Source organism: Girardinichthys multiradiatus, chromosome 24 (genome assembly GCF_021462225.1).
Source record: "Girardinichthys multiradiatus isolate DD_20200921_A chromosome 24, DD_fGirMul_XY1, whole genome shotgun sequence".
NCBI classification, from domain to species: domain Eukaryota; kingdom Metazoa; phylum Chordata; class Actinopteri; order Cyprinodontiformes; family Goodeidae; genus Girardinichthys; species Girardinichthys multiradiatus.
The window spans coordinates 19,444,426-19,458,424 of NC_061816.1; the positions used below are offsets into that span (position 1 = coordinate 19,444,426).

Here is a 13,999-nt window from a genome sequence, read left to right on the forward strand (position 1 = left end):
TATTCTGTTATGGTAATCGAGAATATTTTCAAAAAAATCTGCAATTAATTTATAATTAATTGTGAGTTAACCATGGGCATTAATGTGACTAATCGTGATGGAAATATTATCGATTGACAGGCCTTAATATTGAGAAGTTATTTTGTAAATAAAGAAAGACACACTGACAAAAACTGTATTATTGTTTATTTCCGGGACAGGGGGTGGCACCACAAAGCATTTGCGTTTACGGCACCAAAATGGCTAGCACCGCGCTTGCACTAATTCATTCCAATGTTAGTCTTATACTTCTTCCACATCTTTGGTTCTGCTTTTCGATGTATTTTAGCTAAGGAGCCTATCATTTTCTACACTACGTCATACGTTTTCCCGTCTCCAGTCAATGTCTTAATCAAAGTACGCTGTTCTTCTGAACAATGCCTGGAACGACCCATTTTTGTCAGGTTTTCAGAGAGATGCATGTACAACATGTGCTGGTGCTATCCTTAAATAAAGGCCACCTGATAAACACATGTTTCTTCACAGAATGAAATACCTCAGTAATTGAACTTCACACTGTTATTTTTTTGAACACCCCTCTGTTAATCAATTATTTAATTACACAGAGTCAGCAGCATGCATACACTGAATGTTGGTTCTGTTGGTTTTCTATGACTCTAGTGAATTATTTGCCATGATTGATGTGGTTAGTCTAGTTGGACTGCTATGATTTTGAACACAACTGTAGTATCTTGACTATAAACAGATGTTCTTTGAGGAGCTTTATGGTCTTTTTTTTTTATATTTACACACTTAATAGTCTATTCGCTTTAGTCCTTCTAATGTTAAATAAGTGTTATCTGTGCCTCCTCATATACAGGATGTGAAGGAGAACATTGACAAACTGCATGACCAAGTGGAAGGAGCACTTGCCCACAGAGAAGACATGGTGACCGGCTCTCGACCTTTGGAGGGCCACAGGGTTCAGGAGACAGTTTCCCTACTCAAAAATAACTGGGAAAAACTGAACAAGCTCTACAAAGACAGACTGAAGTAAGGGGAAAGATAAAACACAAAGGGAATGTATCCTTGATCAGCTCACAGGTTTCGCATTAAGATGAAAAACATGTCATACCAGGTTAGAACTTGGTATGGAAAAGTAAAAGACTAAATGCATAAATTAAGCATTACTGCTCTGATATAAAACAAGAGATAAACTTATGGGATGCATTGATGAACTGATTATTGGTCTTTTAAACGAGAGATTTTGGCAGTTTGATGCTCTGGAGCATACAGATTTGGAACAAAATCCAAATAGGGAAGACATCAACAATAACAACAGAAGGCAACTGTTGATGTAGCTACTCAGAGAAGTGACAGAAGTGATTAAAAGCAGTAAAAGCATATTTTCAAAATAAAAGCAGCCTATTCAGATTTGTGGAAATTTTGATGTAGCTACTCAGAATAGGAGTTGCCATCCAAATAAAAAAATGTATTTAATATAAAAGCTGCACATTTAGATTTGCATGAAAACATGCTAGTTTATCTAGATAAACAGTGGTCTGTAGACACACTAGGAGAAGGAAAGGGTGATTATTTGCCACCACAAGATCTAAGTACTTCATGGTAACTCATTTTCCCATGAACTTCTCTTTATGCCAGAGTATTCTAGAGTCAAATCTGAAGCAACCTGTGTGACAGTGAAACTGGATAATTAACTAGATAATGATCTCAAACAGCAGCAAATCTACAATAGAATGGATGAGCAAGTTACCAAGGTGTTGCAATGGCCCAGTCAAAGTCCAGATCTTAGATTGATTGATTGTTGTGGTGGAGATGTAGGAGAGCTGTATGTAGACAACTACTGCAAACCTTGAAAACTTATAACAAAAGAGTGAATCAAAACTTGTCCAAAAACATTGTGAGAGGTTTATTCAGAAGATTGCTTCAAGTTTTTGGTGTTAGTTGTGGTTCTAGGAGCTACTAAATCATATCCTGGCTGTAGGAGATTTTTTATTATGTCCTGGTGTGTAAAACCTTATGACTGCTTGAATTTGTACTCACTTGTTTCTATGGTTATTTACCATGTATAGAAATATCACCCATCTGCTCTGGTCTGTCTCTTCATGTGTCCTTAAGGCGTTGGAAGGACTGCAGCTCCAAGTGGCAGAAGTTTGACTTGGATCATAAGGCATTGGAGGAGTGGCTGAACAATGCCGAGAGCACTTTGAAACTGTCTGAGATTGAGCCAGCAGCCCACAGACAGAAACTCAGGGTAACACAGAATCCTCCTTTTCTCTATTTTAACTCAGTGCACAGACTGCAGTAACCTAAAGGTTAAAACGTCAATATGGAATAGAGCAAAATCATAAATATGCAAATAAAACCTTTTTTTACTCTTTTGACTATTATGTCTAAACATAAATGCAAGAAAACGTAGTTTTTGTTAAAAGCACAAATCAGGTAAATTTTCATTTCAAGTTCAGGTGTAGCTATTCATCTATAAAGTAACAGCTTTGTAAAATCACTATATGTGCATCACTGGGTATCTGCTAAACATGTTCCCGGTTCCCTTAGTTCAGAACTTAAATTGTGAAAGCAATCCTGCTCAACGCAGTCTGGGAAGTTCCCCTTCCTCTCCTGAAAACTTTTTCACAACCTCTTAGGTGGCAACATTGCCTCAACATGCCCTTTTGCAAACGTTCAACAAAGTGGTCAGAAACATTCCCAAGAGGTTATGGTCCATATTACACATTGCTGCACTTTGTTTTGAACATGATAAAACACAGTGGGAAGTTAAAGTTACATGTAAGTGCCTATATCTGTATAGAGAAGCAGGTCATCTTGATGTGTGTGTTTGTCTCTCCACAGGACCTGGTGGAGGATATACCTCTCCAGGAGGTGGTGTTGGGCAGAGTGAACTCTGCAGGAGAAGGCATCAGCCAGATGAGCACACCAGATGATGCCTTACGCCTCAGATCGCAGCTTAAATTACTCAACACTCGCTGGGCCAACGTCTGCCAGGAGCTCAGGGAGCGTAAGAGGAGGTGGGGTCTCTTCCTAACAAGACGTAATCCGTCCATTCATCCATCCATCCAAATTCTCACAACTATAGTTTTAGAATCACCCAGTCAATAACATCTCACTACACAGATGAAACCTTGTATTTATTGTTTTTTCTGCAGGTCTGCTGAGGCACGAACAGTTGCCACAGAGCTAGAGGAGGACATGGGCTCCATGCTGGGCTGGCTGGATAAAGCAGAGGGTGTGCTGGCCATCCCTCTGCAGCCTCCAGAACCACAGCACATCAGGGACACTTTGAGCAAAGTCCAGGTACCATTTAAAAAAAAAAAAAAAAAGTAGATCATGTAAAGAATGATGTTCTCTTGTTTCCAAGTTATTATGGCCAGGAAGCTTTATACTTTAAATACTTGCTTCACGTAGAATATGGAGTTGTATCTGTGTAGTATCATAGCACTGGTGGCATCCAGATTTAAAAAAACATATAATGCATTTGTTTGTAGGTCTATAAATGTTTATTGCCTTCCAGAGGCTACGGTTCTGGTCTGTAAGAGCTGCAAAATGCACTTGTAATGAATGTTTTGCGTGTTTCAGACACGTGTGGAGGAGCTTCCCGGGAAGAAGTTGGCAGTGGAGAATCTGAATGCCAGGCAAAATATGCTAACCCTTCCTGCTGGCAAGCACAAAGACATCAGGGGCATCAACACTCGCTGGGCTCAAGTAAGCAACTACTGCTGGTATTACAGCAGTCCTGCTGGACTGTGGAGATCATTTATTACATCGAATGTGGATTTTACCATCAGCTGGAAAAGCAGAAAGGTTACTTAAAGTTGATGGTAATTAAATAAAATTCGGGTCCAGTATTCTAATGATCATTTTTTAGATAAATGTAGATTTATGTGCATAAGAGGAACATTTATTTTCTTGTGTGTAATGAAAAATTACTGAAATAAAGGACATTTTTAATTATGGGGTCATGATAAGAACAAAGTAAACCCTTTTTCTGTTCTTTGGTTTAGTGATTGCGAGGATTTCATATCGTCATCATTCAATAAACTCAAATTGGGAAAATTATTCTTGCTCCGTGGATTTAGCGGGTCTTCCTTCTGTTTGACCCGATGCAGGCAGTCTGATTACAGGCAGCTGCTCTCTGCCTGCTCTCTCCTCTTTTTCCCTGCACTACCCTGGTGAAAACCTTCTCATTTCTCCTGGTCCCATGGCCAATCAGTGAACAGCAGTCTGTTCACTTTACATGTAGTTCCTCAGCCCCGGTCGAACCTACTCAGTCCAACCAGGGCTGAGCAGTACGTACCAATACAGAAAAAACAGTAATGGGAACAGTCGCAAAGCAGGCTGAGTGGAGTTGAGCCGGGCTAAATGGAGCTAGTGGCAAAGAGGCATACAAGAGTTATGGTGGAATCAGTGACTGCCCCAGTCCTCAGCTGCATAACAAGCCCAGATCATTACCCCTCCATCACCATGCTTGTGCTGCTACTTTAATTTTAAATCCTAGGAGGTAAAGACCAGATCATTTTTCTCATGTCCTGATAAAATAAAATACTCACTTTGAAAGTAGGAGTAGTTTTTATTGTTTTATTTTTTTACCATGTCTTGTCGAAACACTTTTTCAATAAAGGAGTTTTCATTTAGGTGTCCAAAGCTCTACCTGAGCGTCAGCTGGAGATTGAAGGTCTACTAAAGGAGCTTTTGAAGCTCCAGGGTCAGCTAGAGGACCTATCCGCCTGGGCATCAAGCACCAGAACCAAGCTGGAGCAGAGTCCAGAGGAACCACCACCTAATGTGCAGCAACTTCTTTTTTTCTTACTAATATTTACCATAAATCATATTATTTTAACAGCAAAAGCTTGCGTGTTGAATTTAGCTGAAACAGGTGATGTACCCTTGCAACAGCTCATCGAGGACGTTCAGTTGAAGAAGCCAGAAGTGGAGTTTGCTTTGGAGCGAGCCAATCAGCTGTACAAGGAGACTCCTCCAGGATGGCTGGACAAGGTGAGTAACAGCTGAACTTATTATGTGAAGTTTAGTTCACCTGATCCACCCTTCAAAGAATTAAACATCACATTCATCTCTTTCATCTCACCACCAGGTTTTCTTTAAAGATTCCAGCAAATTTCGATTACCTTCATCATTAATATGTCTCATATTGTTACTTTAAAAGATCAAAGGCAAACACTCCTATCAAACTTGAAAACGTTCTGCTGAACTTCTCAACAAAACTCGCAGTTTCAGAATCGAACCCTTTGATTGTATTTGTTAGCAGTGACTTGCTTTGTGTGTGCATCTCTATGTGTGGCAGGGGAAATATGCGAAGCTAAGGGAGGACTGGACGGTTATTCTAGAGCTGCTGCAGCAGCATAAGGAAAGGATGGCTGCTGCTTACGTCTCCAAAAAAGCTCGTAAGTCGTTTTTCCTTTTGCAGATGAGTAAGTTTGTAGTAGTGCATTTACAATCAATTTTCATCACCAGAAAAAACTTCTGCCGCAAGCAGTTATTTAGCTAGAAAAGGTGCAAATGAATAAAGATGAAGGAACAAATGTGAATGGTTTTAAATCATTCATTTACTACACTGTCGTTTAAAATTAAACATGAGCTTTTCTTAGATTGTCACGTTACAACTTCAAGCTTCAATGAATTTTATTAGGATTTTAAATAATACACCAACAAAAAGAAAAACATTTTCTCTACCAGCTTTGGACATCTAAAGACCAAATTGTTTCCCCATTCTTTGTTAAATGGCTCAAAAGCTTAGCTGGATTAGAAAAAGAGGATTGGTGAACGCCACTTCTCATAGATTTGTGATAAGTATAAGATCTGGGATTTGACTAGGCCATTCTAACTCATGAACTTGCTTAGATTTGGCCTGCTCCATTGCAGTTCTAGTTCTACGTTTATGGTCGTCCTGCTGAAAGGTGAGCCATCACCTCTAAAAGGTTATTCTTACAGGATTGCTCTGCATTTAGCTCCGTCCTTCTTCCCATCAACTTTGAGTTGATGGAGAGCAAAATGCAACGTAGAGCAAAATGTTAAGTTTCTGTCTCATCTGGGCAGAGCATCTTTTCCCACATGTTTACTGTGCCCCATACTGTGGCAAATCCTGAATTCTCAATGACTTTCTTCTCGCAACTCTTCCATTAACACTAGACTTGTTAATTGCACAACCAATAGTTGTCCTGCCGACAGATTCTCCCACATGAGCTGTGGATCTCTGTGGCTCCTCCAAAGTTACCATGGGCCTCTTGGCTGCTTCTGTCATTGACGGTCTCCTTGTTTGACCTGTCATTTTAGGTGGGTGGCCGTGTCTTGGTAGGTTTGCCATTGACACATGTTCGTTTGCATGATCAATTGAACAGTGCTCAACGAGATGTTTAAAGCTTGGGATATTGTTTTATAACGTATCCTGTTTCAAAGTTCTTCACAACTTTCTCCCTGACCTGTCTGTTTGTCACTTGGTTTTCAACAGCTATAATAGTTTTAACACAAAATAATGTTGCCTTTAATATGCCTTCCATTATACTGAACTACAGGTCTGATATGCTGGGATGGTGCTATATCAACAAGCAAAACGAAGTAGATAAGATCAAACATCAAATGTCTTGAGTCATGTTGTCGGTAGTTAACGGATATTTGTAGCACTTCCTAACTCAGCAAACTTTCCCTAATATCATGTGTTCTTTCCAGATGAAGCCCCGATAGGAAGTTCCCAGGCTGAGTCTGCCGCACTCCAGCAGTTTAACAAATCCTGGGCTGAGCTCACCGATTGGCTCAAGATGCTGGATAACATGGTGCAAAACAAGCAAGTGGTGGTCGCTGACCTGGATGACATCAACGAAAATATATGCCAGCTCAAGGTGAGGGTCTTAGAGCAGTTCAAAGTTAGCTGTGCTCAAGCTAAGTGACCGAACATCCACACAGGTGCATAATTTAGATGGCTCAATAAGAACAATTTTGCATGATTAGTTTTGTTTTTTTCAAATGTGAAATTGAGCTGCATGAACTGCATTGCTTGCTTTCAGGCATCTCTGCAGGAGCTCGACAAGCGTCGCCCCCTCCTGGAGAAACAAGTAACAGCAGCACAAAATCTGAAGAATAAGACCAGCAACCAGGACACGCGCAATGCTATTACTGAACGCAGTAAGGAACACACACCCACACAAATCGACAGAGGATTTTTGTGCAAAATGCTTTGTTCTTCTAGTATTTCCTCTTTCTTCCACTTTCAGTTGACAAGCTTCAGACCCACTGGGAAGACTCCCAGACCAAACTCTCTGACAGGCTTAAACAAATCCTCAACATGCTGCAGGACTCCACAAACTGGCTGGATGCAAAGAGGGAAGTGGACTATCTTCTCAAACAGGCCAGTGGGAGGCTGGAATCGTGGCAGGAGATCACGTACACTGCAGACTCGTTGAGGAGACAACACACAGATCTGAGGGTGGGCCTGTAAATTAATTTGCTGTCTGCATGAATGTTGGACGATTAGCTCTCACATATGAAAAATAGGATGATCTATTGGGTTTCCTTTCTTCTGCAGCTCTTCATGAAGGAACTGAAGCAGTGGCACGGACAGGTGGCTGAAACTAACGCCCTGGCTAACAAACTGCTGACGCTGTACGCCAACGACGACACGCACAAAGTTACCCAGGTCAATGACAACATGCTGGCCACGTGGACACACATCAACAAACGGTAACTGCACAGCCCACATTAATACTGGGTTTGGTTACGAGAAGACTGGAAGATCTGGCAGACCGCATGTTGCAGGATATTTGAATCTCTAAATTAAAATCACTCAAATTTTAATTTGTGTGACTGATTAAGCTGGCACGCTTAAACAAAGAAAGGTTGGTTAGCAGGCAAGATCCCATTTTAAGCAAAGCTATTACCACTAAAACAAAATAACCATAGTAACTTCTGTTGGCAAACATTGGTTATAGGGAGCTTTTTAGGGACCTGAAGGTGGCTTATTGGAAGGCAGGAATGGACCTTGGCTACAGATTCAGCCTCACTGAAGAGAAATAGTTGTTCAAAATGTTGCCATTAGGTAACAGCTCTTACACAGATGTGTGACAAAACTGAAAGCTTTTGATTAAAATCCTGTTTTTTGTTTTTTTTTTACTTGTTTTTGGTTTAAACACTTCCACTTTAATTGTCTCATTTATTTTTAAATGGAGAGAAAAAAATGTCCACCCTTCTACCATTGTGCAGTTTGACTCAGGGATTTTACGGTAAACAATTTGACGGGAGGACAGAAAGCAGACATGATACTTCCTATCAGAGTAAACCCAATTCATTAACTTAATAAAACAGCCCTTCACAAATAGGTCTTATCTAACAACTCTAGTGTACTTTTAGAAAACCAAACTTTATTGTTGGTCATCTTTTATAAGAACTGGCCCAATCTGAGATCAGAACCAAAATAGTTGGGAGTAATGAGAGTAATGTCAAGTTTTCAGATAATATCCATTTGTTTTAAATGACACATGGAATTTGAGGGTTTATCTATTAATCCATGAAAATAATCAACAAAGGGGCAAATTGACCTGCTGCATTTTGCAAGCCATGCAAAAGAAAACGGACCAGGATTCGGTTCATTTGGGTTAAACCTGATCATAGAGTTTATTATAATGCTTCAGTTCATCATCGGTCTCCCTTATCACTTAAATCCTTAACATCCGTCTGCATATCTAGAGTTTCGGACAGAGAGGCAGCTGTGGAAGCTGGTCTGAAGCTGCTCCAGCAATTCTACCTCGATCTGGAGAAGTTCCTCAGCTGGCTGATGGAGGCGGAGACCACTTGCAATGTTTTAATAGATGCCACTAACAAGGAGAGGTTGCAGGAGCAGCCTGAGGCTGCCAAGAGGCTGCTGGCTCAGTGGAAGGTAGGACAGTTTAACACACACATCCTCTTCATTAAGTCATATAATCCTGCTCCACAGACAGCTGATCCCATTTGGGGGATTTCAGGTCACATACATTTAAGATGTAACTCAATGACCTGGTGGTTTACTGTCTTATTAAAGGCATGATTTTCACTGCAGTTCGATATGTTAATCAGAACATTTCCAGTGGAGGATCTTAACAGGAAGTTAACATGTTTCTCCTCTTTTGTAACATAACTGCAAACCAAAACCAAACTGAGTTTTGGCTCTCCAGCCAGCATGGTCTAGTTCTTGTCTGATTCATATCCTTGTCCCTCCACCAGGTACCAGTGTAACAGGATTATCTGTGTTTTTCACTACACCTGTCAGCAGTCATTAGGTGATGACTGATTCCCTTATGTTTCCTCCATCGCTGAGTCAGGATATTAATGTAACATATTTCCTGTGTTTATATATAAAAATGGTCTCTGCATGAATAATGTAGAAGCACTCAGCTTTTAAGCTGTGTGGGCAGAGAGCAAGCTGTTTTCACGAGGACAGCATGGCGCAGAACGCCTTTAGCTAAGCGACTTTCTAATGCGTCTTTTCTCTTTTCTTTTTTCTCTATTCAGAGTAACATTGAACTCATATTTATTTTAATTGATTTAGTCTCATCCCTGATAAAAAAAAAAAAAATTATGTTTCTTAGGAATATTTCAATATTAAAGATTTTATTTAGACCAACAATTTTAATATAGCAATGTTGGCCTTGCTATGTCCATGTACTGTACAGAATATGCACACAATACTTGGTCGGGGTTCTTTTCGCATGAGTTTATGCATGGATGCAATGTGGTATGGAGGTGTGGCTATGCTGAGCTATCAAAGAAGCCAGGTTGCTTTTATAGCAGCATTCAGCCCCTCTGCATCGTTGTCTCTAGTGTCTCTTGTCTTCCTCCTTACTGCGGCTTATAGATTCTTTTTGGGATTTAGGTCAGGCCTTTGTCCTGGCCAATCAAACACAATGATACCATGGTCATTAAACCAAGTAGTGGTACTTTTGGCTGCGCTGACTGTGGACTTGATAAAACCCAGTGGACCAACACCATCAGATGACATGGCTCCTCAAATCATTATTGACTGTGGAAACTCCACACTGAACTTCAAGCAACATGGATACTGTGGCTCTCCACTCTTCCTCCAGACTCTAGGACCTTAATTTCCAAATGAAATGGAAACTTTCATCTGAAAAGAGGTCTTTGGACCACTGAGCAACAGTCCAGTCCATTGTTAGTGCTTCAGATGTTGTATCTGGTTCAGGAGTGGCTTGACAAGGAAAGTGACAGTTGTAGTCCATTTCCTGGATACACCTATATCATGGAGAGACTGACTAGTTACAGTCTAACTAAACTTTTTAGGACCCTCTTAAGGCACAACCTATCCTGTGGCTTTTGCACCTTTTTCTTCCACTCAATTTTCCATTTATATGCTTGTATGCAGCATCTAAAACAACAAGCTTCTTTTGCAATGACCCTTTGTCTAGGTTACGTTCATCTTTCCCATGATCCAGTGGGCCCTAACATAAAATTTCATTCACATTTTCTTAGAAATTGAATGAGGGACTTTTTTATTAGTTCTTCACCATAATCATCAAGACGAACACAAACACTTCCAATGTCTGCTCTGTGTATAATAAATCTATATGAGTTTCACTTTATATTTATCTGCTTTATTCCTAGATCATGTGATACAATGTGTGAATTATCCTGGCAAGTACTGATTTGGCAATTTTATATGTAAACAAATGTTTAATAATGTTGTAAATATAGATCTGAGAATATTATGTAATATTTAATATTAATATTTTAATATTTTATCAAATAATATTTCGGTCTGTTAAGGGTTGTCCTGTGAATACCAGCTCCATTAAGGCGATGGTATTAGGACAAGATAGAAAGGTGTGAGCCAAGCTCTGACATTACTGAACAGCATAAACTATGCACACACATGGAATGAATTCACACAATTTTTAAAATACAAGAATTTATTAACAAAAATAAGTCAACTCAAAGTTAAACATATTTCAATTAACAAACTCTATACCATGCTAAAACAATCCAACTAAACTACCAAGCAGAATGAAAGAATAATGAAGACTAATGGGGTATGTACAATATCAACAAGTTGATTAAAGATAATTGGAAATCATGACCAAAAAGAGTGATGCAACATTACCATGCAATGTTTATGTTTGAGAACCAAGGATTATCTTGAAGAATCTGGAAATGAAGTTAAGTTAGTCTTGGAACTAACTTAAGCAATAATCAGCAAACGTTTAGACAACCATTCACAATGCAAGATCAGATAAAATATTATTTTAATAAAATAATGTTTTAAAGAATGATCTGCTGAATAAAACCAACCTCCTGGATGACCATTTCACATCGGTGTCTCATTAGCTGCCTTTAGTTATTGAAATAATATTCGAAGAAAGATTATAAAAGGGGTATTTTGGAAAAGAGCCAAATCTTTCTGGAGAAATGGGGCTTAATGGTGTTTACTTAGTTATCAAATCTAGTAAATGATGTTCAGGGACGATTATTCACTAGCTTGAAAACCAACCACCTTTCTGTTTAATAGTCTTAGTGCTACCATGTGTCCTTACCGGTTAGCTGTTGAGCTAACAAAGAAGCGGAGAGCTTACCACCAGAATCAACACATACCTTTAAAATACCAGGGTTAATAAAAGGGTTAAAATGCATAAGCGCGGACGGCGTGTTATGATCAATGTTCTGTTTAAAACCACCCTTTAAATAAAGTTTATCTTAACTTTAAAACATACAAAGAACACAGAACCGGCGCGTGCCGTAGCTAGCCTACTAGCGCTAAAGATAGCCAGGTTCCACAAAACAAAACTTCATAACATGAAAACGTTTAGATCATTTCATCCTAAACCTATCTGTTAATCTGCCCAAACCTAACCTCTGACCATGGTGAGTAAACGTTGTCCAAGGGCGATGAAGTTCGGATAAAAGTCCACAGTCAACAAGCGGTTAGCTTTCAGCTAACCTCTGCGTTCGCTCTGTGAGCAATAGGTTAGCTCCGGAGAGCTGGGCGACTCGTTCGGTCCGTCAACCAGCTGTTCGTTACCTTGATAACTTTGCATATGATCGATGATCGTATGGCTTTGGATCCAGTTGAATTTATGTCTTTTTGCCAGCAAAAGAGATCAGCGCGCTTTGTTCCCTCCGATGGTCATCGGTGTGGAAGAGAGCAATATGTGGGAAGGGTGGGGGTCTTAAACGGGCAGTGGCATCACTGGGAAGTCCTCTGCTACCCTCCTTCCCCTCCAGGAGTTGTGCTTTATTTTGGGTAATGGCGCCACAGGAAGTCCGCAGTTATCCCCTTCCCTGGCTGTGCTGGAAGAAGGTTAATGCACTTTATTTTGAAAAGTTCCAGAAAAGTATGTACCGGAGTTCTCGTACTCGTACTCGTCGTCTTCCGCTTATCCGGGACCGGGTCGCGGGGGCAGCAGACTCAACAAAGACGCCCAGACGTCCCTCTCTCCAGACATCTCCTCCAGTTCCTCCAGGGGGAGCCCAAGGCGTTCATTCCCAGGCCAGCCGAGAGACATAGTCCCTCCAGCGTGTCCTGGGCCGTCCCCTGGGCCTCCTCCCGGTGGGACGTGCCTGGAACACCTCTCGAGGAAGGCGTCCAGGAGGCATCCGGTATAGATGCCCGAGCCACCTCAACTGGCTCCTCTCGACGTGGAGGAGCAGCGGCTCTACTCCGAGCCCCTCCCGGATGGCTGAGCTCCTCACCCTATCTCTAAGGGAGTGCCCGGCCACCCTACGGAGGAAGCTCATTTCAGCCGCTTGTATCTGGGATCTCGTTCTTTCCGTCATGACCCAAAGTTCATGGCCATAGGTGAGGCCATAGGAACGTAGACCGACCAGTAAATTGAGAGCTTTGCTTTTCGGCTCAGCTCTCTCTTCACCACAACGGACCGGCAGAGCGCCCCCATTACTGTGGCAGCCGCACCGATCCGTCTGTCGATCTCCCGCTCCATTCTTCCCTCACTCGTGAACAAGACCCCGATATTTAAACTCCTCCACTTGAGGCAGGAACTCCCCTCCAACCTGAAGAGGACAAGCCACCCTTTTCCGGTCGAGTACCATGGCCTCGGACTTGGAGGAGCTGATCCTCATCTGCAAAAAGAAGAGACGAAATCCACTGGTCCCCAAACCCGACCCCCTCCGGCCCTTGGCTGCATCTAGAAATCCTGTCCATAAAAGTTATGAACGGGACCGGTGACAAAGGGCAGCCCTGCCGGAGTCCAACATGCACTGGGAACAGGTCCGACTTAGTGCCAGCAATGCGGACCAAACTCCTGCTCCGCTCGTACAGGGACCGGATGGCCCCTAGTAAAGGGCCCCCGATTCCATACTCCTGGAGCACCCCCCACAGGGCATCACGAGGGACACAGTCGAATGCCTTCTCCAGGTCCACAAAACACATGTGAACCGGTTGGGCAAACTCCCATGAACCTTCGAGCACCCTGTAGAGGGTATAGAGCTGGTCCAGTGTTCCACGGCGGGGACGAAAACCACACTGCTCCTCCTGAAGCCGAGGTTCGACTATCGGTCGGACTCTCCTCTCCAATACCCTGGCGTAGGCCTTACCAGGGAGGCTGAGGAGTGTGATCCCCCTGTAGTTGGAACACACCCTCCGGTCCCCCTTCTTATGACCACCACCCCAGTCTGCCAGTCCAGAGGCACTGTCCCCGACCGCCACGCAATGTTGAAGAGACGTGTCAACCATGACAGCCCTACAACATCCAGAGACTTGAGGTAGTCAGGGCGGATCTCATCCACCCCCGAAGCCTTGCCACCGCTGAGCTTTTTAACCACCTCGGCGACTTCAGCCTGGGTGATGAAAGAGTCCAACCCCGAGTCCCCAGCCTCTGTTTCCACCACGGAATGCATGATGGCAGGATTGAGGAGATCCTCGAAGTACTCCTTCCACCGCCCGATAATGTCCTCAGTCGAGGTCAGCAGTCTCCCGCCCCCACTATAAACAGTGTTGGCGAAGCACTGCTTCCCCCTCCTGAGGCGATGGACG

At 42.1% G+C, this 13,999-nt stretch overlaps 1 protein-coding gene across 5 annotated transcripts in view; it reads left to right on the plus strand.

The window, feature by feature from the left end:
* dmd (dystrophin) overlaps positions 1-13,999 on the plus strand; it is a 361,839-nt gene that overhangs the window by 288,642 nt on the left and 59,198 nt on the right. For all 5 annotated transcript variants that reach the window (XM_047355828.1, XM_047355826.1, XM_047355823.1 and 2 more), the window contains 13 exons: positions 860-1,032; positions 2,119-2,254; positions 2,851-3,026; positions 3,165-3,312; positions 3,595-3,720; positions 4,651-4,800; positions 4,912-5,010; positions 5,318-5,417; positions 6,700-6,869; positions 7,035-7,152; positions 7,242-7,453; positions 7,553-7,707; positions 8,710-8,899. In XM_047355828.1, the coding sequence (XP_047211784.1) occupies positions 860-1,032; positions 2,119-2,254; positions 2,851-3,026; positions 3,165-3,312; positions 3,595-3,720; positions 4,651-4,800; positions 4,912-5,010; positions 5,318-5,417; positions 6,700-6,869; positions 7,035-7,152; positions 7,242-7,453; positions 7,553-7,707; positions 8,710-8,899 (1,953 nt within the window). The remainder of the gene's footprint in view (positions 1-859; positions 1,033-2,118; positions 2,255-2,850; positions 3,027-3,164; positions 3,313-3,594; positions 3,721-4,650; positions 4,801-4,911; positions 5,011-5,317; positions 5,418-6,699; positions 6,870-7,034; positions 7,153-7,241; positions 7,454-7,552; positions 7,708-8,709; positions 8,900-13,999) is intronic.